Source organism: Drosophila ananassae, chromosome 3L, assembly GCF_017639315.1.
Source record: "Drosophila ananassae strain 14024-0371.13 chromosome 3L, ASM1763931v2, whole genome shotgun sequence".
NCBI classification, from domain to species: Eukaryota; Metazoa; Arthropoda; class Insecta; order Diptera; family Drosophilidae; genus Drosophila; species Drosophila ananassae.
In genome coordinates this window covers 19,491,535-19,516,973 of record NC_057929.1, presented here as the reverse complement: position 1 = coordinate 19,516,973, position 25,439 = coordinate 19,491,535, and the positions used below count along the sequence as shown (strand labels likewise).

Genomic DNA, 25,439 nt, shown 5'->3' with positions numbered 1-25,439 from the left:
CTCAAATTAGGTTTTTATGCTTATGTTTATGTTATGTACATTTGATTAGTCTCTCCTATTATTCAAATAACAACCCATATTTGGTACATTTTTTTTGGCCTGCAAATTAAGACTCGTTCGTATATCTAAACCCATCTTTTACAAAATGGATGTAAAAGATTGAATTTTGTTCATCTTTGGCTTCAACATATTCTTTTTTTTCCCAAGGGGTTTTGGGGAATCCAGTTCCCCTTTTTAAGATTCAACGTTTTTGACTTGGATACTTAGCGAAGCTTGGAGGAGATGAAGCTCTGGTGGCGGTGTTCATCCTCGGTGAGTAAACGGTTGCACAGACTATGTTTTTTCACTGCAAAGGAAATATTTCTCTTTAGCCAAGATCCTTTTAGGAATTAAAAAGGAGACTCACCATGAGGCGCTCCTCCTCCTCCTGTCGTAAAAGCTTTGGACAGCGGTGGAAGGAGAGTAAAAAAGATTAAGTTTGAATTGTTTGTCTCTAATTTTGTAAGATTAAGTTCAGTTAACCTAGTAAGATTACTTTTCAATTATTCAATTACTTTTCAATTTCAATTATTTTAAGCCCCATAATATTGAATTGAACAATTGAATTGAATTCAATTTCGAATTTTCCACTCTTCATCATTTTGCAACATATTAAGGGACAAAAAAATGTCATAATTTTGCAACACATTAATGAACAAAACCGTTTTAAAAAAATTTATTTTTAAAAAGAAAACAGACATTTCTCCATTTTTCCGGGGCTCATTTCCAAGGCTGAGGTCCCAAGTTGTTCATACTAAATTGGTATATCATTCATTTAGATCGGTTGCCTACAGAAAATTTTTAATTCTTCGGCTATATATAGTTTCCTCGCGCACGCCTAGGCATGCAAGTCGTCACCTCTGGTCCAACTATACAACTTTTTAACATTTTTGGTAAATTCTCCCACAGATGGATAAAGATATTTTTTTTCATTCATGTTGTGTTTTGTTCAGCCAAAACAATTTCGAACATTTTCAATAAACCGGCTCCAAAGTTAATTTGAGTGGAACCACAAAAATTTGTTCACACTGAAATAAACTGTTTTGCTTGTCAAACCTGTTTTTCGACTTGAGTTCCAGGGCTTTGAATTCAAAGTTATCGATGTGATGTCGATATGAAACACGGAGTGCCAGACTGTTTTTATATGAAAGTTTGGAATAAATTTGATTTAAATAAAATTATTAATAAACTCTTTTTTAAAAAATATCAATATGCGTACCGATTCAGATTTCAGCAGTCTGACAGATTGTTACGATAGTAGATTCAGATTAGCTGGCTGCTTGCAGTCAACTGCCCTACAATCGAAGAGTTTTGAATTTAAAAACGAAAAAAATTACATTAGACGAAGGAAAAATTGGCATCACTGGCTGAAACCGCAGTCTTCGTTTCAAGAGGTGGGGAAGAGCAACGAATATTAGAAAAAATATAAGTACAATTATAAGTATAACTATGTAAAGTATTTTGGAGATTTGTAAGTATTTGTTTGTTATTTACATTAGTGTTGGACGTCCGAGCGATTATTTAAACGTAACAGAAACAATCGAAAGCGGGTGCATACAACTTACAATTCGTTAAACAGCGCCAAGCGAACCAATCGTTAAACCGTGGAGAAACTTCGTCTATGCATCGTTTAAGCTTCAAAGAAAAGTGAAAAGTCGTGTTTTTTGGAGTCTCGCGGAAAGTTAAAATTTTGTTGAAGAAAATTGTTGCCAACTTAAATAATATTCTAGATTCCATAGTAAAAAAAATTCTGCAATCTTAATTTTCCGGACGAAAAAATAATGACATCTTAATTCTTTGGTGAAAAAAATTTTGTCAATTAAAAAAAAAAAAATTTCCCACTCGGAGGGGGAAATTTAATCGTGTTTTGAATAAAAATGACTCGGTTTTAATTTCCCCAATCCAAAATATAATATTAAATAATACGTCTGCATAGGTGAAAGTGTGTTAACGTCTTTGAATACAAAGAGCGAGTTGAATATATCACCTAAACAACTTTACTATAAAAAGCCTGCCTTAAAGCCAATCCAAGTCTATGCATATGCATAGAGGCCTTTAAGTTCAGTACTCGTACTACACTACAAAAGGTACTAGGTTTGGGTAAATCTTTAAATTTAAAAAATTTGTACACCTGATAACTCTCGATTGCTTACAAATTTGCCGTTTCAATATAAGGCGTGAGATAATTAAAAAAAAAAAACTTAAATTCATTTTACGATTGGAAACAAATTATATTGGAGCATAGATATTAAAATAAAAAAAATTGTTGAAGGAATATACAAATTGCTATAATACGACCTTTATTTTTATCTTATGAGTAAAAAGCTTGAAAATTAGTTTGAAAACAGAAACGCCCAACTTTCGGCAAGGTCAAATCAACGAAAAAATAATTACTACAGAGTAAACAAAAAAGCTTAAAAGGAAGCTGAAACAAAAGACTTAAGGTACGCACGCGTTCGCTCGTACAAATGGCATAATCTAATGTTAAAACGACTTAATGAAAAATGTATTGTATTCTTCTCACTAATTTTCGTCTACAATTTTACAAGTGCGGTTTTCTTTTTAAAATGTCAGGTAAAAAAGAATTTGTGTAATTTATGTATGTATGTATGTATTAATATATACGTTTAAAGTATTTAAGCTGATACTCTTGCCCAAGCTAATGTGTATTATACGTATTTTTCAGTAGTTAATTCACAAGTGACTGCTGTAATCTTTGTGCCGCGATCGTAATAATAATCGTAGTGTGCGATCATGTATTGCGTATTCCAGCCATACATATACATACATACGCACATATGTATGTATGTTCTTACATAAAAAAACAAACTAATTTCTTTGGCTCAAACTACAGTGGTGATTCGTAAATATACATATATATGTTCGATAATCGTCCTTTAGTGCTTATTTAAGATAGGAAAATCTTGCCGGTTTTGCCTCAATAGAGTAACTACCCTATAGGTTTCAACAGTATAAATACTGATAAAAAAAAAAGTACGGCTTAAATATTTTAAAATGGAGCTATACGGATCATAAAATGCTTTAAAATGGATCATAAAAATAGGTTTATTAATTTATTTATAAAAGGCTAAGTACATACATATACATATTAGGCATTTAATTTCAACACACTTTTAGGCGATTTTAACATGAAACAAATGGTTATACACGAACTAGATGGGTCGGTTGACTCACACCTTGATGCAAAAAGTCTGCTTTCACTTAAATTTATGAATATATGTATGTACATACATATGTACACAGGGTCAACTGTTCTTCAGACGAATCTGTGGTTTAGGTTAGATTGAGCACTGTTGCCCTCTCGCTTTGAGAAGTTTGCATGTCAAACCATCGTTAATGCATTTCGTCTAAGTAAAGACATAAAATTTGGTTTGTCTTAATTAGTTTTAAATGGGGAATTTATGTTGACGCATTAACAGTGATAGTTGAGAATAAGTTTCAAGCGTATTTAAACGTCGGCTCTGTCCAATGCTTGCCCTCCTTACGGCATTGGCTCAGCAAGTCGTTGCGTCGTTGCCTTTGGTGTGATATATGTATGTACATACTTACATATGTCCATATGTATCGTTTTCGAAAGCCGTATAGAGCATGCACTTTCATTTTCTTTTGGACGCATTGAACTTACATACACTTTTACATAATGCCGAAGTTACTAAACCAGCTTTTTCTAATGCGCATGCAACTACCATAACTAAGCTGCACAGGAGCATAGTCGTGTTCCTTTAAACAAAAGAAATAAATTATCTATCAGTTTCTATATACACAAAAGTAAAATAAGATTTTTCTGAAAGTTTAAGGGAGAAATAAAATGATCATATAAAAATATGCATCCAACATATAAAAAAAAACAGTATACAGTATGTATATATATAAAGTAGAAAATGAAGAATTTATATCAGAAAACGTAATAATTATAATTTTAAAAATACAAATTTAAAAAAAAAAATATTTTTCAGAAATATAAATTTGTATGTAGTTATTTATAATATAAAAAAAACCTATTGACGAGGTAAAATACCAGTGACGAACCTGCATGCGAAACCAAAAATATCTGATACAGTGGCGTCGCTAGCCTCGTTGGCGCTCGGGGCGAAAGACGCTTTTGCCGCCTTGTCATAGAACGATCGAAATTGGCATAACTTTGGTGGCATAACTTATGGTACAGATTCTATTTTGGTGAAAAAAATCTGATTTGTCGAATTTCATAAGGATCGGCCGACTATATCCTATAGGTGCCATATAACTGATTGATCCGAAATGCTATAACTTCGTTGTTTTTCAAGTTAGAAGGATAGGAGTTTCAATGTTTCAGATTTCTCTTTGGGCAAAATATTTCGATATGCCAATTTTCATAAGGATCGGCCGACTATATACGATCTGCTATATATCTAATAATATAAGATGAGTGTCGCCACCTAACGGACTGCGACTCAACTGCAAGGGTATATAAACTTCGGCTCCGCCCGAAGTTAGCTTTCCTTACTTGTTTAATTTAAGTTCGTACACATACATTTCAAAAATGATATGTACTAGAAACAAGTATGGTCATCGCCATTACACGGCCTACATAATTCAATATATGGTAAAATTTGATCAATTTTTTCTATTAGGTGTACCGAGGAAACTGTTGGTGATAGAACCTATGTTTGTTCTTAACTTTGGTTAATGGGAGCCTAAAGGTAATGGAGCAGGTAAAATTATGCGTGGAGGAAAAAAAAAAGTTGGAAATCGTCGGCCTGTGTAATAGAGCCTGAAAGTAGATGACAGAACGTGAAAATTTATGTAGCTCAACGTCGTTTGGTCGTTGTTATTTTGTCAAACCTACTTTCTTGGATAGTTATCTTGGATTTTTTTCCTGTTGGCCTGTGTAGTTAAATCTCAAATACTTTTCTTTTATTAGAAATTTCGTTGTTCTTACCAAAAGCGTCGAATTAATGTATCAGTGTGGACGTAACTTTCATGATTCCTAAAACTTCGCGGAGACTAAAGGAAACTTTCTCCTTAAAAAATGTGGCATTTCGGATTTCACTTAAAAACGAATTTAAAAGCACATACGAAATATTGCTGACATGCTCGTTTGACTCGTGCTTATTCCCACCTTCCTTTATAGTATTAAGTGATCAGAGTACGCAACGGTGATATCTGTTCATTATGCGTGATGGCTATAAACATGCTAACGAGAATATAAAAATAAATTCGACATTAACACATTTTTTGTTACAAATTTTTTTTGGGAAATACGTACTCATATATTATATTTCTTCCCATAGGTAGTATGGGATATTTTCTACTAAGTTAATACATATGTAAACAAGAAAGGAAAGCTTACTTCGAAGCGGAGCGGAGCCGAAGTTGATATACCCTTGCAGTCACGTAGCAATCACGTTATATTCTTACATATATATCGGATATATATATATATATCGTATATAGTTGCCGATCCATTCAATCAATTTTCTAATAAAAATGTTGGAATCAGCCCTTTAAGCATCTTTAAAAATAGCAAGGTTGTGCCATTTCCGATCGTTCTGTTATATGGCAGGTATAGGATATAGTCGGCCGATCCTTATGAAATTTGGCACTTCGAATTACTTTGCTCAAAATGGAATCTGTACCATCTTTCTATCTTAAAAAAATCAATCAGTTATACGGCAGCTGTAGGATCTGTCTATATGCTGCTATAAACAGACGGACAGACGGACATGCTCATATCGACTCAAGAGGTGATCATGATCATCATCATGATATTTTATAGGGTCGGAGGTATCTCCTTCACTGCGTTGCGCACTTTTGACGAAAATTATAATACCCTCTGCAATGGTATTAAAACTCGCCTCGTATAATTTTTAAAAGTTAATTATTATTTTTAAAAATATAATATGATTTTAATTTTCGTCGGATCAATAAAACCTTTTTTGCGATAATTGGTATGATTAAGCCTTGTAAAAGAATAATTGAATTGATTAAAAAATGTAAAAGCCTAAACCTTCCGAATTATAAGAACGGAATAGATTTCTCATGTCTTAAGTAGGAAGTTTGGAGACATGTTTTTTCTAGAACTATTATTTATTTTGATTTTGTTTTTTACAATTTTTCGCAGATTCTAACAAATTATTATATGTTAAAAAATTAACGATTTATCGATGTAATTATATATAGTAATTATAGTATAGGATACCTCGCTATAAAGTGTTTAAAATTTTCAATTTTTGCATAAAAAGGTATAGTTTTTTATACCTTAATGAACTATTAACTTAGGTTACGGATACGTCACTATATTTTTCAAATTAGCCTTAGTTTGAAATTCTGAACATATAACTAGCGGCAAGTTCTTCGGAAACGACAAGTAAAACTAATTGTATTAGTAAAGCTTTGTAGGTATATAAAGGGCATTTATTTTGTAAGTCTCTCACGGACCTACACTAAAAGCAAGGTCACTTTAACTTTACTGCTCACTGACTTTTCACTGACACTGTGCGTATATTTAAAATTCTTTAGTTAGTGACAAACAAAATAATTATAAATACATTATTTCATTTCGGGTCGCAAACTAAACGGTCCATTAAACGGCTTAAATACCTCGCGCATGGAGTTTAAAAATAAAACAAAATAAATAAATTCGTGAGGCTGCTCGTAGATGTGTTCCAATTACTGATCTGAAGTAGAAGAAAGAGGTTTATAAATTGTTATACAGCTATATTTGGTGTTTAACGAAGCTAATGTACTAAATAGTATTTAAAACGTTTTTGCAGCATCATGCATCGAATAGTAGTATTTATACTAATTATCTGTACCTGCTATGCACTAGCAGCGGACATATTAATGGCCACGCAAGGTTTGTATTTAAACAAGTAAAAAAAGAGGAAATTTAGGTGCATTCTATGTTTTCAGGTGGAACAAAGTCACACAAAATACCATTTTGGGAGCTGGCTAAAGGACTTATATCTAGGTTCGTATGACCAAATATTATAGATTTAGAAATTTAGGTATTTCATTTAGGTATTTCATACCTAATTTTCATTTAGGTACAATTAGAAAAAACTAGACCAATTTTTTTTTTACTTGTTATTAGTTTTTTTTTTAAAGTTTTTTTTTTTCACTTATTGTACCCTCTCAGATGGTAATACAAATTTTGTCAAAACTGCAAACTTTTTGGATGAAAATCATATTAAATTGATAATGCAATTCTCATAAGACCAATTATATCTGATATATATCCACTCTGATATATCCTTAAATATAATCTGTCATTGCAACTGTAGTGACCCGAAGATAGCTTCCCTTTCTTGTAGGACGAGGAAAATATAAATCATAAAAGATTAAAAATAATTATATAAAATTGCAGATATCAACATTTTATAGTTATTTCGAAATTACGTTAACTAGTTGATGAATTATTTTATTTGGTACATTTTCAATGTAAATTTTTCATGAAAAAAAAGTTTTTATTTACGTAATAAAGTCTCTTTGTTCGGTTATTATGGAGCTGGTGAAATTATTCTTTAATTTTTATTTCATATTTTTTCATTTAAGTTTTTTTGCTATTGCAGAGGTCACAACATTACTTTTCTAAACGGATTTCCAGCAGATTTTCATGTTGAAGGACTCCACGAGGTGACACCTGCTGGTCTCGTTGAATATATACAGAATTACACGAATTGGGACTTATTGGGTTCACGAATGGCTGGTGAGATGCCAATAAAACCTTGGGATGGACTACGATATGCCTTTGAAGTAAGTTTACTGTCATGCTTACGTTAAGCTTACGTTAGGATAGCCTCCACTGTGGAAAAATAATTTTTACAAAAGAAATATCAAATTTAATTGTATACCCTTGCAGAGGGTATTATAATTTTGCTCAAAAGTTTGCAACATAGTAAAGGAGACATCTCCGACCCTTTAAGGTATCGCAGCGGACAGCAGTCCGCGCGTGAGGGCGGACTCTATATAACAGAGGAATTAAAAATGATCTGTGAGCGTGCGGTCTGAATGAGTGATATACTAATTTTATCAAAACATTTGCCAAAATCCAAACGGCTTGAGAGAAATTTTATGTGAATATAGAACACTTTTGATTCCCCAAATTGGAGATAGTGGCGACATTGGTGTCACCAGACAAAATATTTTAATTCATTATAACATATATTATTAGAAATGTTTTTATTCCGCACGTGGAACAATAAAAATAAAAAATATAAACACGTGCCGAGTAGAATATGTTTGATGGCTAATTTTTTATACATATATTAAATTTTTTTATCACCAAAATTGATAGTGGATATTTTGGGCGTGCCGAGTTTGCCACCATTATTTTACCTCGTGAAGATTTTTTAATTGATAGATATTCTTTATTAGGATCACCTCCTAGGTCAATATACATATGTATGTCCATCTGTCTGTGGGTCGGTCTGCCTGTTTCTACGAACTAGTCTCTCCGTTTAAAAGCTAACAACATAGGGCCAAATTTCATAAGGTTTGGTCAACTATATCTTATAGCTGGCATGCAACTGAATGATCGGAAATGGCAAAACCTTGCTATTTTTAAAGACGCGATATCCTCTACCTTACTGCAAGGGTATATCAGGAAGAACTCTTCAGCATAATGAAGATTCTAAATCTTAGCTCTTAAAATCAAACAATTTTTGTTATTTATTAGTTACTCAGATTTGGAAATCAGCCAAGGGTTTGCAAAATCGTTTTAAACGTATTCGTTAATAATGTTTATAATTCGCACTCGTCAATTCTTAGAACCTATGGTTCTACCTATAAAACCTTTAAAAAAGTTTTTTTTTTAAATTTGTATGCCAAACTTTTCTATAGCTAATTTATAAATTTCAACCAAATCGGACCATTTTTAGAGAAGCTATAGACTTTTCATTTTGCTTCCCGACTAAATTGTTTGTTATTCCAAAACATACAAAAGTATGCAACAAACAATTTTTTTGATAATACATACTTTAAATGGTTAGTTAAATTTTTGGAGAAAAATATGAGTACCGGGTATCAGGTTTGGGATAGTAAAGGTAGAGACTTTCTATGGATTTTATTTTGGGCCAACACATCCGATCGACCAAATTTCATCGGACGACTATATTCTGTAGGTACCGATCGGAAATGGCATAATAAAACGATCAGAAACTACATATCTTTCGTATTAAAAAAAAGTTTGTGATTTGGCTAAACACATTAAACCTGTGTCACCGCTGAAATTTTTAAGCGTAATTACTTTCAGCTGAATCGAATTTAATCGAAATCAACTAAATTTCGTTTACTTTCACCAAAATTACTCCCAACTAATAGATTTTTTGCAAATGTTTGCACACTCACGCACACTAAGTTTCGTTACCTACGTGAACTGCCGTCCACAGTTATGTCTGCTTATGCCTGACCGTCAGTCCTTCTGTTCGTATGAAAGCGTGAAGGAATGGATCTATAAGATGTTGTACAATAAGTCTTATAATAGACATGCAGATCAAATCTAAAACACAAGACAAAACAAGACAATAAGAAACAAGTCAGAAAAGCTACATATCTTCGGGGGGAGCTGAAGTTAATATGCCTTTGCAGTTAAGTAGCCCCTTATATTATTAGATATACCTCCAATCGTATATAGTTGTCCGATCCTTAGGAGAATTTCACTATCAAATCAATTTTCTAATAAAAATGATGGAATAAGCCCCAAGTGTCTTTAAAAAAATCAAGGTTGTATCATTTCCGATCGTTCAGTTATATGATAGTTTCGTAAATTTGGGCTATGCCTAAGAAGGTCCCGCGCGAAAAAGTTTTGAAATTTTAATTGTTCCGTGCCGCTTTAAAGTTCAATTTTGATCGGTTTCGTATTTTTCTCTCAGCCCATTTGTCCACAAAGTGTTACCGATAACCAATTCGTTATAATTTCAAGTGAGGGTGGGAGAGGGCGTGGCAAAATTTTTACCCAAACTTCATCTGCGTGGGTACTATACGCGTCGAAGTGCCAAGTCTTATAGGTCGTCCATCCGCGCGTCCTAAAATACTGCAAGGCAATATGGGAACCATAAATGCGTATTCATATTTCATCTAAAAATCGGCTGATTTAGCAGGAACTATAGAAATAGTTTGACATCAAAACTTTTTTTTAATCATATAAAAAAACCTCTTGACGAGGTACTTTAGGTGACGAACCTGCATGCGAAACCCAAAATATCTGATATCAATTTTAGTGACGAAAATATGCTATATAGGAGTACAAAATTGCATATAAAAAATATTCTTGTTCGGCACGTGACTGAATTTTTTTTTTGTTTTTCTTGCACGTGCCGAACAAGAATATTTTTTACTAAAATTGATTCACTAAAATTGATATCAGATATTTTGGGTTTCGCATGCAGGTTCGTCAACGGTACTTTACCTCGTCAAGAGGTTTTTTATAAGATGTCAGTTGTTTTTTTGTATATATTGATCTTCGATTATTTAAAATAGAACCACTAACCATACAACATATAGACTTCTTATTTCATACAACGAAAATGGACGCAAAAATTTCTTGCGACAGGCCCCCGGAGGCCCCAGAGAGAATCTTACTCTCATTCTTACGCTCATTTTTACGCTCATAATCTCATTTAACTTTTTTGGTTGATAAGTCGCAGAGAGGCGCATCATCAAGAAGGTTCTTCCGCGGTTGAACCGATCTTTATATGTATGCGTGCTCACACATTCACACACACGTTTTCATGTGTGTGCGTTCGACTTCGTTTTGAAGCCAGCAAAAATTTTTGATTTTTGTAACTTTTCAGGCATGCTACCCTAAAAAAATGGGAGTATTCATTATTATTTAACTATGAAAAAATTGTATTATATATTTTAATATTTCATACTTTTTATACATATAATATTTAGGAATACGATTAGATTGCAGCTGTAAAATGCTTTAAATATATATAATCATTGTACTAAGATAGGAACAGGGTATCTCTCAGTCGCTTTGACTTAAAACACAAATTGTACTGTTGTTATTTTCAAACGGATGGTTTTTGTTACCCTACTGATGCCCACAGAAACAAAAAATCAGCTGTTTTTGTTTATTCTCCACAAAAATCATCCATCAGAAGGGAAATCCACCATCCGCTGGCAGAACTACAACAACTTAAAAGCAATCGACTGAAATATACCCTGTTTCTACCTTAATATATAGATTTTAATGCATTCGTTGACATATGCATATATATATGTGAAAAACATTTTACAGCTACCACTTAATCGTATTCAATAACAAATATAAAATATAGGTTGAAATATTCTCTGAAGTGCTCTGAAGTTTTACGTATTTTTAATTTACAAAGGTTTTGGAATTTGGTTAGTTTACAAATTTTAATTAAAAATTTGCCCAAAAATGTATTTAGAATCCAAAATTGTTTCGTAGTTATGGGAAACCAAATTGTTTTAACTAATTAACAGATCAGAGGCCTATCCTTATGAGAGTTTCGCTATATAATAAATTATAAAAAATCAAGAAAGGAAAGCTAACTTCGGGCGGAGCCGAAGTTTATATACCCTTGCAGTTGAGTCGCAGTCCGCTAGGTGGCGCCACGCATCTTATATTATTAGATATATAGCGGATTGTATATAGTTGGCCGATCCTTATGAAATTTGGCGTATCGAATTATTTAGCCAAAAGAGGAATCCATTGAAACTCCCATCCTTCTAACTTGAAAAACAACGTTAACTTGAAAAACAACGAAGTTATAGCATTTCGGATCAATCAGTTATATGGCACCTATAGGATATAGTCGGCAAATCCTTATGAAATTCGACAAATCAGATTTTTTTTACCAAAATAGAATCTGTACCATAAGTTATGCCACCAAAGTTATGCCAATTTCGATCGTTCTATGACAGCTATAGGATATAATCGGCGTGCGCGAGAAAACTCTATATATAGCCGAAGAATTACAAATTTTCTGTAGCCAACCGATGTAAATGAATTAAATACCAATCGAAAGGTATTGTTTTAATTTTTGTCCAAACATTTTTCAAAAGTTATTTGGTTTGGGAAAAATTAGGGAGAAAGTAAAAAAAATTAGAGTCACTAAATTGGGGCTGATGGAGACATTTTAGTCCATAATTTATATTCGCATTCTACTCTTAAATACGCGTCAATTGTTACCACATTCCGATCCGACATTTCTTTCAGAAGTTATTCAAGAAATTCGGTCTTTACAGCCTTTTTAAAGTGAAGGCAGTGTGTCTGTTTGGTTGTTTGTTTGCATTATTATACCCTTGCAGAGGGTATTATAATTTTGGTCAAAAGTGTGCAACGCAGTGAAGGAGACATCTCCGACCCTATAAAGTATATATATTCTTGATCAGGATCACCTCCTGAGTCGATATAAGCATGTCCGTCTGTCCGTCTGTCCGTCTGTCTGTTTCTACGCAAACTAGTCTCTCAGTTTTAAAGCTATCGAGTTGAAACTTTGCACACACCCTTCTTTCCTTTGCAGGCAGTATATAAGTCGAAACGGCCGGGATCGGTCGACTATATCCTATAGCTGCCATATAACTGATTGATCGGAAATGCCATAACTTTGGTGTTTTTTAAGTTGGAGGGTTGAGACTTTCCACACATGTTATATTTGACCGAAATATCTTGTGTACAAAATTTCATAAGGATCGGCCGACTATATCCTATAGCTGTCACAGAACGATCGAAATTGGCATAACTTTGTTTTTTTTTAAGTTAGAAAGATGGGATTTGGTACAGATTCTATTTTGGGAAAAACAATCTGATTTGTCGAATTTCATAAGGATCGGCCAACTATATCCTATAGCTGTCATATAACTGATTGATCGGAAATGCTATAACTTCGTTGTTTTTCAAGTTAGAAGGATGGGAGTTTCAATGGATTCCTCTTTTGGCAAAATAATTCGATATGCCAAATTTCATAAGGATCGGCCGACTATATACGATCCGCTATATATCTAATAATATAAGATGCGTGGCGCCACCTAGCGGACTGCAACTCAACTGCAAGGGTATATAAACTTCGGCTCCGCCCGAAGTTAGCTTTCCTTTCTTGTTTTTTTCTTGACAATCGTAAAAAAAATTGGAGATGTTTGTTACTATCATATGAGCAACTATTGTTCTTCAACTTTTTGAAATACCTTAAGCTTACGTTAAAAAAATAAAAAAACATTGTTTATTAAAATCTTCATTACTTTATAAACAAGAAAGATATTAAAACGTGCTTTACACCGTTGAAAAGGTTTTATAAATATCTAATTCACTTTCTTTAAGACCAAACGTCTTAATAGTAAACAAAAAAAAATTCACTGAAAAGAAATTTTTTTTTTTAGGAAAAAAAATATTTTTTAAAAATTGGCTCATTTGATATTATTTATATTGCACGCGGAGATAGCCCTGCAAGAACAACAAAAAACAAGAAAGGAAAGCTAACTTCGGGCGGAGCTGAAGTTGATATACCCTTGCAGTTGTGCCATTTCCGATCGTTCAGTTATATGGCGGCTATTGGATATAGTTAGCCGATCCCTATGAAATTTGGCAAATCAGATTATTTTACCCAATATGGAATCTGTACCTTTCTAACTTAAAAACAGCAAAGTTATGCCAATTCCGATTGTTCAGTTATATGGCTTCTAAAGGATATAGTCGGCCGATCCTTACGAAAATTGGAAATTAGATTATTTTGTCCAAAATATAATCTGTACCAAGTCCCATCTTTCTAACTTAAAAAACAACAAAGGTATGCCAGTTCCGATCGTACTATGACAGCTATAGGATATAGTCGGCCGATCCTTATGAAATTTTGTACGTAAGATATTTTCAAATATAACATGTGTATAACCTCTAACTTAAATAACACTATAGTTATGGTATTTCCGATCAATCAGTTATATTGCAGCTATAGGATATAGTCGACCGATCCCGGCCGTTCCGACTTATGTACTACCTGCAAGAAAAAGAAGGATGTGTGCAAAGTTTCAACTCGATAGCTCTAAAACTGATAGACTAGTTTGCGTAGAAACCTACAGACAGACGGGCAGACAGACAGACGGACAGACAGACAGGCGGACAGACGGACATGCTTATATCGACTCAGGAGGTGATCCTGATCAAGAATATATGTATATAATATACTTTATAGGGTCGGAGATGTCTCCTTCAATGCGTTGCACACTTTTGACCAAAATTACCCTCTGCAAGGGTATAAAAATCAGGAACGTGCCGAATAAGAATATTTTTTATATGCAATTTTGTACACCTATATAGCATATTTTCGTCACTAAAATTGATATCAGATATTTTGGGTTTCGCACTTTACCTCGTCAAGAGGTTTTTTTATATTATTTAAAATAAACCTGCGCTTCAATCATAATTTTCGCTTCATTAAAAATCGTATAGTTATATCTTTTGTAGTCTCTGATCAAGAATATACGTACTTTATGGATTCGGAGTCACATACATTCATACGAATACAATATACCCTTGTACTCTACGTACTCTTGTATTCAAAATTTAATAAAACGACAAGAAACAAACGTAATTTGATTTTTATTTACAGTCGTGTGATGCTATGCTTGGAGATGCAGAGACTAAGGAGCTTGCGAACCGTAGTTTTGATATGGCCATATTAGATGGAGCTTTTCCAGAATGCCTTTTAGGTTTAGTGTATCAATACAAGATCCCATTCATGTACATAAACACAGTGGGGTTTTACACGGGCAGTCTCTCAGTTGCAGGAAATCCAGGAAGCTATGCCATAACCCCGAACTTTTATTCTCGGTTTACGGATACTATGAGCCTATACGAGAGAGCTATCAACACTGGAATGCAGGTTGGACAAAGTCTAATGCATATGGTAAAAAATCTTATTTGTCCGGATCTTACCAATTGTTAAAATATATTTTGGTTTAAAGTACGTTATGCGTCGAACACATCTGGTATTGCGGCACCACCTGGGCACCCATTTACCACATCCCTATGAAATTTCGCGAAATGTGAGCTTCATTCTTCAAAATGGACATGCTGTGGTATCCTATCCTAGAGCTTTCAATCCGAATGTGGCTGAAGTTGCATGTATTCATTGTAAACCACCTAAGAAGCTTCCCTGGGACTTGGAGGAATTTATTGGGGCGTCCGGGGCTTCTGGATTTATTTATGTTTCTATGGGATCGTCGGTAAAAGCAGCGAACATGCCGGAGACGCTTCGTCAAATGTTGGTAAAAACATTTTCTCGGTTGCCGTACCATATATTATGGAAGTATGAGGGCAGGGCCGCAGACATGCAGGATCTTACTTCAAATGTAAAGCTCTCAAGATGGCTACCACAGCAGGATATTCTTGGTCACCCAAAGCTTCGTGCATTTGTCACTCATGGAGGTCTGCTTAGCATGTTTGAAACTGTTTTCCATGGAGTGCCTGTTGTAACAATGCCAGTATTCTGTGACCATGATGTCAATTCAGCGAAAGCAGAGGTCGATGGTTATGCTGTAAAACTGGATCTTGAAACATTATCGGCGAACCAGCTTTATAAGTCCATTATGAAAGTGATTCATGATCCCCGTTATAGAAACGCAGCTCGATATAGGCAAAAGCTCTTGCTTGATCAGCGCTCAACCGCTCTAGAGACTGCAATTTATTGGACGGAATATGTCCTGCGTCACAAAGGAGCATTTCATTTACAGGCTCCTTCTCGAAATATGTCGTAAGTAAACATTTTTTCTCTTCTCTATAATGTAAATACACTCTTTTTATGTTTTAGTTGGTGGCAATACTATTTAATAGATGTAGTCGCGATGTATCTGCTGGCACTTTACAGTCTTATTCTATTACTTAAGCGCCTGGATTTTCGAACTGACAAGCTACGAAGCCTTCCTACATCTATGTCCTCTGCATCAGCAGAAGTAAAAAAAAAATTTAAAAAACCATAACGAAATTTGGTTTTGGAAATATTCTGGCAAATTTTAACATTTATGTATATGTTGATCTTAAAGGGGTTAGATGTGATTTTTACGTATTTGATAGAAAAAAATCGAATCCACCGTGGATTCTTTTTTTTAATATTAACACATAACAAGATAATTATGGGATAAAATTCAAATACGTAAACTTTTTACTGTTGTGACATAAAATAAGCAAACAGAAATTTTACCATGGATAATTGAAACCAAAGTATGCAAAACAAATTGTTAAATTAAATTTAATTACAATAAAGCATAACTTGTAAGTTTTATAAACCTAAAGATTTCTTTTTTTTATTTTCTTATCAAATTCGATTTTATCATAAATTACACAGGCCGACATAATCAATTTTGTTTTTTTCCTACACTCATAGAATTACTTGCTATATATTGGGCTCCCCTGAACATATATAATATATTAGGTTTCATCATTAACAGTTATCTCACACAGTTAAATAGAATAAAGTAGGACCCTATTGCATATAGGGTCGCGCCATTCCAAGTAGGCCATGAAAATTTTCTTATTTGAGAAAATAATTTCTTATTTATAGTTATTTTAAATTTTCTTATTTATTCAAGAAATCCCTTTTTTGGAGTAGGTACCTTCATGTTAAAAAAACTTTTTTAAATACAATGCAATAATATAAAGAAAATATGTAGTTATAAAAATAAATTTAGCCTCTCAAGAACATTACTCTAACGAATTATAACTTAATATTTTTAAATATTTTCCCCTTTTAAGTTAATGCTTAAACATTAAAATACCAAGCTGGACAATTTTCAAGGTCGGCTTTTGATCCCACCCATAAGATAGTTAATAGTTCTACGTAAACAAACAAGAAAAGAAAGCTAACTTGGGGCGGAGCCGAAGTTGATATACCCTTGCAATTAGTTAGCAGCCTATTTTATATATATTTATATATCGGATTGTATATAGTTGGCCTATCCTTATCAAAATTTCACCATCAAATCAATTTTCTAATAAAAATGTTGGAGCTTTTTTAAAAATAGCAAGGTTTAGTTACTTGGCAGTTATAGGATATAATTGGCCGATCCCTAAAAAAATTAAATTGAATGATATTAATTAAATATTATGAATTATAGATAAAATATGTTGGCCAAAACTAACATCAGTGGAATGTCCCAACCCTCTAACCTAAAAAAACACCAAAGTTATGGCATTTCCGATCAATCAGTTATATAACAGCTATTAGATATAGTAGATTGGATATATACTGCATGCAAATAAATGCGGGATGTGTGCAACGTTTTAAGTCGATAGCTTTAAAATTGAGAGACTAGATCGGTTTCGTTCTAGTATTAACGTCTTGGTATTCCGTTCCAAAATGGGTCGCGAAATGGCGAAAATATTCGCATTACGTTTTGATTAAACACTGGAATAATGTCAAAAAACATCACAAGCTTGATAACGTAATATATGTATGAACAATTCTTTGTATATTTTTATTATACCTGGTACTCGTTAAGTATGTTACAATAGCGTATTCTCAATAACGTATTAGTGTGAATGTGTGAATATAACAGGGAGAAGAAATAATCTTCAACTCCGTTCAAGTATATACATATATTCTTCATCAGCATAAAAAGCCGAGTCGATAGAGCCACGTCCGTATAAACGCGTTGATCTTAGAGACTATAACAGATAGAGCTATAAGATTTTGCACGAAAGCTTCTATGAATGAAGCGCAGGTCAAGTATCTTTCAAAATTTTTTTTTATATATCCATTTGTTGTGCAATATGCAATGCAGGTGAAAAAATTAAAAATATTTACAAAACATTACAATGATAATTACAATAAAAATATTCTGACATGTCCTATGTCTATAATTTTGGTTAAAAATGTGCAACGCAGTGAAGGAGACATCTCCGACCCATAGCCCCCATCCTTAGCAGCACGCAGTTTATAAGTCGGAACGGCCTGGGTCAGTCGACTATATCCTATAGCCGCCATATAACTGAACGATCGGAAATGGCAAAACCTTGCTATTTGTAAAGATGCTGTTTCCAACATTTTTATGTGGATTATGAAAATTGATTTAATAGTAAAATTCTCGTAAGGATCAGACCATTATATACGATGCGATATATCTAATAATATAAACTGCTATTTAACTGCAAGGGTTAACTTCTTTCTAGTTTTTTATATATATAGTATCTATGGTTTCTGTATCTGTATCTGTATCATTTAGTAATATGGTAGCTATAGGATATATAATAGGATAGTACGAATTAAAATTTAGAAAAGGTTTCGTTAATTTACTAATTTCATTTATTTTAAAAGTCAGTTTAAACAAGAAAGCTATCTTCGGGCGGAGCCGAAGTTGATTTACCCTTGCATTTAGGTCCGACTTATTATGTATATAATAATATAAGTATTATTCGGCACGCCCGAAGATAGCTTTCTTGTTTAAACTGACTTTTAAAATAAATGAAATTAGTAAATTAACGAAACCTTTTCTAAATTTTAATTCGTACTATCCTATTATATATCCTAATAGGATATATTATTATATCCTATTATTATATACTATATATTATTATATATAGAATTATATATCCTAATATAAGTATTATTATATATATATCGGACCGACAGTTTCACCGAAGGTTTCACCATCAAATTAGTTTCCTACAAAAAATGTTGGAAACAGGTCCAAGCATCTTTACAACTAGCAAGGTTGTGCCATTTCCGATCGTTCAGTTATATGGCGGCTATAGGATATAGTCGGCCGATCCTTATGAAATTTGGCAAATCAGATTATTTTGCACAAAATGGAATCTATACCAAGTCCAATCTTTCTACCTTATGGGGGCAGGATGGTTTCCGAGGCTGAAAAAAAAAAACAGATTTGGAGAGTATCTAGGAATTTTTTTGTTAAGAAATAATTATTACTTATCCCGTGACGGGCAGTCGGCCGGAGTCGCTTCAAAAAATTGTTATCTTACGGTGCGTAAAGTCTGGTCTTACAGTGTTATCGGAAATAAAAAATTGAATTGATTTACTTAAAATATTAGTTTCTTGTGCGGATGAACGAAGTCATATTGAAAAATATGCGATTTTTAATTTTTGGCGCGGTTGTAAAGTCGGAGGTACCATTTTAACATAAAAACCAGAAAGGAAAGCTAACTTCGGGCGGAGCCGAAGTGTATATACCCTTGCAGTTGAGTCACAGTTCGCTAGGTGGCGCCATGCATCTTATATTATTGGATATATAGAATATCGTATATAGTCGGCCGATCCTTATGAAATTTGGCAAATCAGATTATTTTGTCCGAAATAGAATCTGTACCAAGTCCCATCTTTCTAACTTAAAAAACACCAAAGTTATGCCAATTCCGATCGTTCAGTTATATGGCAGCAATAGGATATAGTCCGCCGATCCTTATGAAATTTGGCAAATCAAATTATTTTGTTCAATATAGAATCTGTACCAAGTCCCATCCTTCTAACTTAAAAAACACCAAAGTTATGGCATTTCCGATCAATCAGTTATATGGCAGCTATAGGATATAGTCGACCGATCCGGGCCGTTCCAACTTATATACTATCTGCAAGGAAAAGAAGGATGTGTGCAAAGTTTCAACTCGATAGCTTTAAAACTGAGAGACTAGTTTGCGTGGAAACAGACAGACAGACGGGCAGACAGACAGACGGACAGACGGACATGCTCATATCGACTCAGGAGGTGATCCTGATCAAGAATATATATACTTTATAGGGTCGGAGATGTCTCCTTAACTGCGTTGCACACTTTTGACCAATATTATAATAATACCCTCTGCAAGGGTATAAAAATAGAGTGTCTGAAACAGCGAAACCCATGTAACCAACTTTGTTTTTACGCCCCTGAAAAGGCGGTGATATGATTTTCAATACTGCTGAGATAGCAACATTATTTTCTTGGTGTTTTGGGGGTGTTATGAACATATATAGGGACGAGGATGATTCTACAATGCTTTAGAAACATGTGGCCGTAATAAATATATCCTGCAAGGTTAAAAAAAAAAAGTCACTAAAAAGATTTATTCCAAGTTGTATTACAAATGGCGGCTTATTCTAAATAATATTCGTTATATAGTGCTGAGCTCCTTAGTTTTAGTTACTTAAGTTCTGAACAATATGATCTTTTATTACGACGCTTAAAAATTATTTTGAGTAATTATATAACAGAAATGGGAGATACTAACAATATTTTAGGAACTCCGTCTGAAACTGGGCTGAAACTATTGAGCTTAAGGAGTATCCCTATACTCCTATAAAAACTAAAAAGATGAAGCTTGGTGGAAAATAATTTTTTTATTTGGCAATTTGTTAACTTTTGTCTCAAACTAAAATTTGTTGGGAAAGTTAAAATAGAAATACTCTTCATAAAATAATAAATTCAATCATTTTATGTTCATATGTTTGTTGTATGTTGTTGTCGTCTTCCCGCTCATTACGGCCAGCGGTTGGTTTGTCACATACATACATACATGTATGTACGTGTACGTACATAGACTGCCGTCCACAGTTCTAAGTCTTTACTCCATCCACTGGTAGACTCGTCCCATAGATACTTACAGTCGACAGATGTTTTCGCTAAATGAGGAATTTCATGCCTTAAACTCCTATTGTCTTCTGTACCCTGAAACCGTTTCCTCTTTATAAAATCCTAAGCCATTCAGATACATCTGTACATACATACATTTTGAACGTTTTTTCGTAGAAATAAATATCAAATTTCAAAATAAATCCACCTAATGTTTCTTTTTTTTTAATTTTTTTTCAAATGATTCTTAAAAAATTTCCAATACAAATATAAATATAACGATAATAATGCACTATATATAGAATATTTTCATGTAAATGATTGTAATATTTCAAATTTTTTTACAGAAGATAATGTCTGTATGGACATTAATGCAAAAGCAAATCCAATATTGTATCTTTCCTTCAAAATCTATTAAAAAAAATTTTAAAAAGACTGCAGACACAGATTTAAGAACATAATTGAGAAAAATTTATTCAACAGGAACATCAGTCTAATATTTTAAGAACGAATTGCCGTCCATTTTCTTATTTATATACTAGAGAGAGGTAAAGAATGAATGCCTTTTAGGGAAGAGAGTAGAAGAGCGAGCCAAAGGTTCTTATATGGCATCAAGGGTGAGTGTGCGAGGGTGTGCGTTTTTTCTTTACCGAGACACGCATAGTCGGAGCTAAATGCATCATCCGTTTTAAGTCAACACCATTATTCGAACTATGGTGGTGGTTGTACAGACGAACGATAGATTGGAACAGAAGTTGAAAAACCAGAATTCGATGAAGCCATAGATACGAAAACTACAAAAATACAAAACAGTTTTTGAAGATACGCACACTCGGAAGGTGACAGACGGAAATTTCAGAATAGCATTGAAATAGCGATATCAATGCTAAAGTGGCTTAAGCGGTTTTGCGGTTTATATAAAAATACATAAATATATCTACATGTGAAATAGTTGTGACGGTGCTCGTTGTCTATCTAACTACAAATTTTGATTATATAAATTTATTGTTCTTCACTACACCATGGATTTAAAGTCAATATCAAATATTGTGTTTGAAAACGGAACACTACTGGGATCAATGCCCGAATGTCAATCCAACAGGCATTGTGGAGCGTTTGTCATTCCTGAAATCGTAATAAGTTCCTGCCAAAGCAACAACAGCCTTCACAGAGTTCGCGAAGATAACAGAGTAAACATCAATTCAATTCATAGAAAACTTAGCACCTGCAGCGAGCAGAAAGTATGCACCGAACAGTGTATAGTAGGTTCTGGCACTGTAATTTCATCAAACGTGCTCAACGCAAGCCTGAGCTCAGGATCTGATTCTGTCTCTAAACACGAAAAATGTTCGGACGGGAGTACTATCACTGCCAAGGATACACGTTGCTCGGCGTCATCTGAAACTACCGTAATGGCCGCTCTGGAGATCGGATATCCTCCCCAATATAGTAACATCTACAGGGATCGTCGACAAAACCATGTGGATAGCACGGTATCTGTTAACACACCGGTGCAGCAAACGAGAAATATATCATCAGAAGAAGATCGTACAAATAGTATACAATATTTTCAGTACTGCCAACACCGACGTGGAATCGCGGAACAGAATCCACATCATGACCACAGGTAATCTAAATCAATTTAAATTTAAATTTATATTTATAAAAAATCTATTTGCAATTAAGAGAGCCGAAAAGTTGTTTTTCCAAGAACAATAATTATATAATATTTACATACATATATTTAAAATAATATTTAATAATCGTTTTTAATGATCAACTTTTTTAATAGATTTTTGGATATTTGTTCTATTAAAAAAATGCCTTCTCTCTTAATACTTTATTTAAATACCAACTATACTATAAAAAATAGCAAGAAAGCAAGACACTCCTGTTTAATGTACACTTTAAGGCCCATAAGGGCCTAGCATCTATTAGATACTACCACACCAGAAAAAGTCTATACTTTGCTAGAAGAGCACATACAGATTTGAAAAAGAATAATTTTACCTACCTGCTAAAAGGAATATCGATTCCTGCAGTAGAGTAGACCCTAGGTAGATAATAGTCATCGTGGCAAATATTAATCTCATTCCTTGGTATATTTTTAAATTTGCAGCAATATGATGAACGTAACTGTACCTTTATCCGGCAATTCTTTAGTGGCCGGTAGTCGCTTACTTAGTACCAATAGTACTAACATAACTGGGTCGTCCAACGAAGTCCCGATAGGAGGATGCAGTTTTCGAAAGTGGTTTTTACGTCCTTCTTTGCCGTTTGTGATTGGCGTCTTTGCACTTGGAGGAGTAGCATTCACTCTTGGTGGCATTGTGCTTGGAAGTACGGGTCTTTTGGAACACTCAACTCAATACTTAAGCGCGGCGCTATTAATGATTGGAATCGGAGTATCATTAATAGTCATTTCAGGTGCTATCTGGCGGTTAAGTCTTCTTGACGACGCAGATGATTGCAGCTGTTTTAGGCGTTTTGAAACTTGCCACAACTGCCACAACCCTCACTGCAATAATCGACAGGTTCGAGATGGATACATTTATACAGAATTTCAGCACCGACCCCCACCGCCTTCCTATCTAACTTCACTCAACGAGTACACTCTTGTTTACTACCCCAATGTCCATTCTATCGGAATAAGCACTCCACCCCCACTGTATCGTTCAACATACTCGCTCAAGTAAGCTTCTTAATATTTACATAGATTTGAAACATTTAACTAAATTATCTTTTAAAAAAGTTACAGCGTTTTAGGTCCAATGGTCCCACCTGCAGAAATATCTCAGTTGCAAAATAACACGTTATTTAAAGATGATCGGTCTTCGTCCAACGCCATCAAAAAAGTAAAATCAAGCGATCAGTTAACAAGCGCAGAAATCTCTGAAACTGGACTACTAATACAGGAGACTGAAGAATATACAACAAACAGAGATTATGCTTTTATTTAAATATAAAGTTCTAAGTTATGCAAATCTTGTATTTAAAATTCAAAGTATTTACTCAAATAGATAGTATCGACTAAATACTTCTAAAACAATAAACTTATTCACATAAATACGTAAAATGCTGATAATTTATGAAAGATTTGACCATATCGTCAAAATTGTAAGAAAAACTGAATAACATATAATAACTTTTTTAGTTATTATTTGTTTACTAATAAAAAATTTGCATACCTTGTACGTTTTGAAATTAACAAATCGTAGAACCGTAGTTTCTTAAATTTTTATAACAAACATATCCACATTTTTTTTAAATTTAAAAAAAAAAAAAAAGGCAATCGCGTATGGGACAATTTTAGTGATAAAAACTTGAAAAACTTTTTTCATTTGGGAAAGTTTTTAAAAATCGTTCTTCTTGAATAACTTTTAAAAGGCATGTCGGATGGTTGAGATACAAATCGACAAGTGTTTGGGAGCTGAAACGAAACGTGCCCAACTTGGTGAATCAAAAGTGCTATATATTCACACAAATTTCTCCCAAGCCGTTGGCTTTTGGAAAATGTTTGGATAAAATTGATCTAATGAAAACAATACCTTTCATTTTTAGTATATCACTCCTTCAGATCGAATGAACGCAGATAATTTTTAATTCTTCGGCTTGATTGAGTTTACATTAAGTTGTGACCTCAAATAAAAAAAAATGAAAGCATTTAGAAATTTTTACTAAAGTTAAAAATTTTGGAATTAAGCAAAGTCGTTCTGGATCGATTTCCAAAACTCCACTTACTTGGTTTAAGAAGAAACTCTTTTCTTTGAGGGTATTTGCATAGCATACGTACATCTAACCTCCCGCCCAACCAACCGAGGGGCTCTGTCATATAACGTACGGCTGAACGCGGGGATAGATCCGGGAGTAAAGGAAATTGATTACGATAGTGATTGTGATTTCGAAGAAGAGTGTTGCTCAAAAATGGTGTTTAAAATAGAAGATTTCAAGTTAGAAGTAGAGCTAAGTGATAAGTTGTTATAGAGACCATTTTAGTTCGAACATAATACCCTACAGGTATACTGGGCATATCATTACATAGATCATAACATTATCTAATGAAACAGTAATATTGTTCCCATTTTAAAATGGCACACACGACGCCCAATATTAACAACCTTATGTCACTATTGTGGCCGTTTTGATTTGGCTTAATTTAACACATAATGCCCAAAATGGTCATTTATTATTGATAGTTATTTATTCTGCCGTAAGAACATTTAAAAAAACAAATTTTTGATTGAAATAATAGTGCCTCAATAAAATTATTATAGAAAATTATTATTATAAAATTAAAATAATATAATATATCATATAAAACAAACCTCTTGACGAGGTAAAATACCGGTGCGAACCCGCATGTTAAGCCCAAAATATCTTATAACTATTTTGGTGACGAAAAAATGTTAGGTGTACAAAATTGCACAAAAAATATTCTTACGCTCATGTGCCTGATTTTTTTTTATTTATTTTTATACCCTTGCAGAGGGTATTATTATATTGGTCAAAAGTGTGCAATGCAGTGAAGGAAACATCACCGACCCTATAAAGTATATATATCCTTGATCAGAATCACCTTCTGAGTCGATACGCAAACCAGTCTCTAAGTTGTAATGCTATCGACCTAAAACTTTGCGCACACCCTTCTTTCTGTTGCAGGCAGTACATAAGTCGGAACGGCCGGGATCGGCCGACTATATCCTATAGCTGCCATATAACTGATTGATCGGAAATGCCATAACTTTGGTGTTTTTTAAGTTAGAGGGTTGGGACTTTCCACACATGTTATATTTGACCAAAATTTCATAAGGATCGGCCGACTATATCCTATAGCTGTCATAGAACGATCGGAATTGGCATAACTTTGGTGTTTT

General features: G+C 33.7%; 2 protein-coding genes and 1 long non-coding RNA gene across 9 annotated transcripts; 2 read left to right on the top strand and 1 right to left on the bottom strand.

Moving 5' to 3' along the window:
* Positions 1-102: 102 nt before the first annotated feature.
* LOC6493893 (UDP-glucosyltransferase 2) lies at positions 103-16,296 on the top strand. 5 transcript variants are annotated; one of them, XM_044715307.1, is made up of 7 exons: positions 103-312; positions 6,813-6,895; positions 6,952-7,009; positions 7,611-7,794; positions 14,616-14,912; positions 14,971-15,758; positions 15,816-16,296. In XM_044715307.1, the coding sequence occupies exons 2-7, from the start codon at positions 6,817-6,819 to the stop codon at positions 15,982-15,984; spliced, it is 1,575 nt and encodes a 524-aa protein (XP_044571242.1). In that variant the 5' UTR covers positions 103-312; positions 6,813-6,816; the 3' UTR covers positions 15,985-16,296. The 5 variants fall into 5 exon arrangements, with proteins under 5 accessions (XP_044571242.1, XP_044571241.1, XP_001961384.1 ...); XM_044715306.1 differs by lacking the exon at positions 103-312 and adding an exon at positions 1,736-2,126; XM_001961348.4 differs by lacking the exon at positions 103-312 and adding an exon at positions 6,464-6,734.
* Positions 211-1,721, bottom strand: LOC116656190. The gene is made up of 4 exons (XR_004311196.2): positions 1,605-1,721; positions 1,259-1,334; positions 407-1,173; positions 211-346 (listed from the first exon to the last, which is right to left on the bottom strand). It is a non-coding gene; the product is annotated as an uncharacterized LOC116656190 (long non-coding RNA).
* A 4,005-nt stretch (positions 16,297-20,301) lies between the features above and the next one.
* Positions 20,302-23,632, top strand: LOC26514363. Of its 3 annotated transcripts, none has more exons than XM_014908514.3 (3): positions 20,302-22,192; positions 22,685-23,257; positions 23,318-23,632. In XM_014908514.3, the coding sequence occupies exons 1-3, from the start codon at positions 21,588-21,590 to the stop codon at positions 23,523-23,525; spliced, it is 1,386 nt and encodes a 461-aa protein (XP_014764000.1). In that variant the 5' UTR covers positions 20,302-21,587; the 3' UTR covers positions 23,526-23,632. The 3 variants fall into 3 exon arrangements, with proteins under 3 accessions (XP_014764000.1, XP_014764001.1, XP_032311555.1); XM_014908515.3 differs by having other exon boundaries at positions 20,938-22,192; positions 23,324-23,632; XM_032455664.2 differs by lacking the exon at positions 20,302-22,192 and adding an exon at positions 22,540-22,622.
* The last annotated feature ends 1,807 nt before the right edge of the window (positions 23,633-25,439 follow it).

What these genes read in the sequence shown, in the direction of transcription:
- LOC26514363 (XM_014908514.3), top strand. Translation starts at nt 21,588, where the DNA reads ATGGATTTAAAGTCAATATCAAATATTGTGTTTGAAAACGGAACACTA. An exon ending in AATCCACATCATGACCACAG is followed by an intron (nt 22,193 to 22,684) that starts GTAATCTAAATC and finishes TTAAATTTGCAG; the next exon opens with CAATATGATGAACGTAACTG. An exon ending in CGTTCAACATACTCGCTCAA is followed by an intron (nt 23,258 to 23,317) that starts GTAAGCTTCTTA and finishes CTTTTAAAAAAG; the next exon opens with TTACAGCGTTTTAGGTCCAA.
- LOC6493893 (XM_044715307.1), top strand. Translation starts at nt 6,817, where the DNA reads ATGCATCGAATAGTAGTATTTATACTAATTATCTGTACCTGCTATGCA. An exon ending in CATATTAATGGCCACGCAAG is followed by an intron (nt 6,896 to 6,951) that starts GTTTGTATTTAA and finishes CTATGTTTTCAG; the next exon opens with GTGGAACAAAGTCACACAAA. An exon ending in GCTAAAGGACTTATATCTAG is followed by an intron (nt 7,010 to 7,610) that starts GTTCGTATGACC and finishes TTGCTATTGCAG; the next exon opens with AGGTCACAACATTACTTTTC.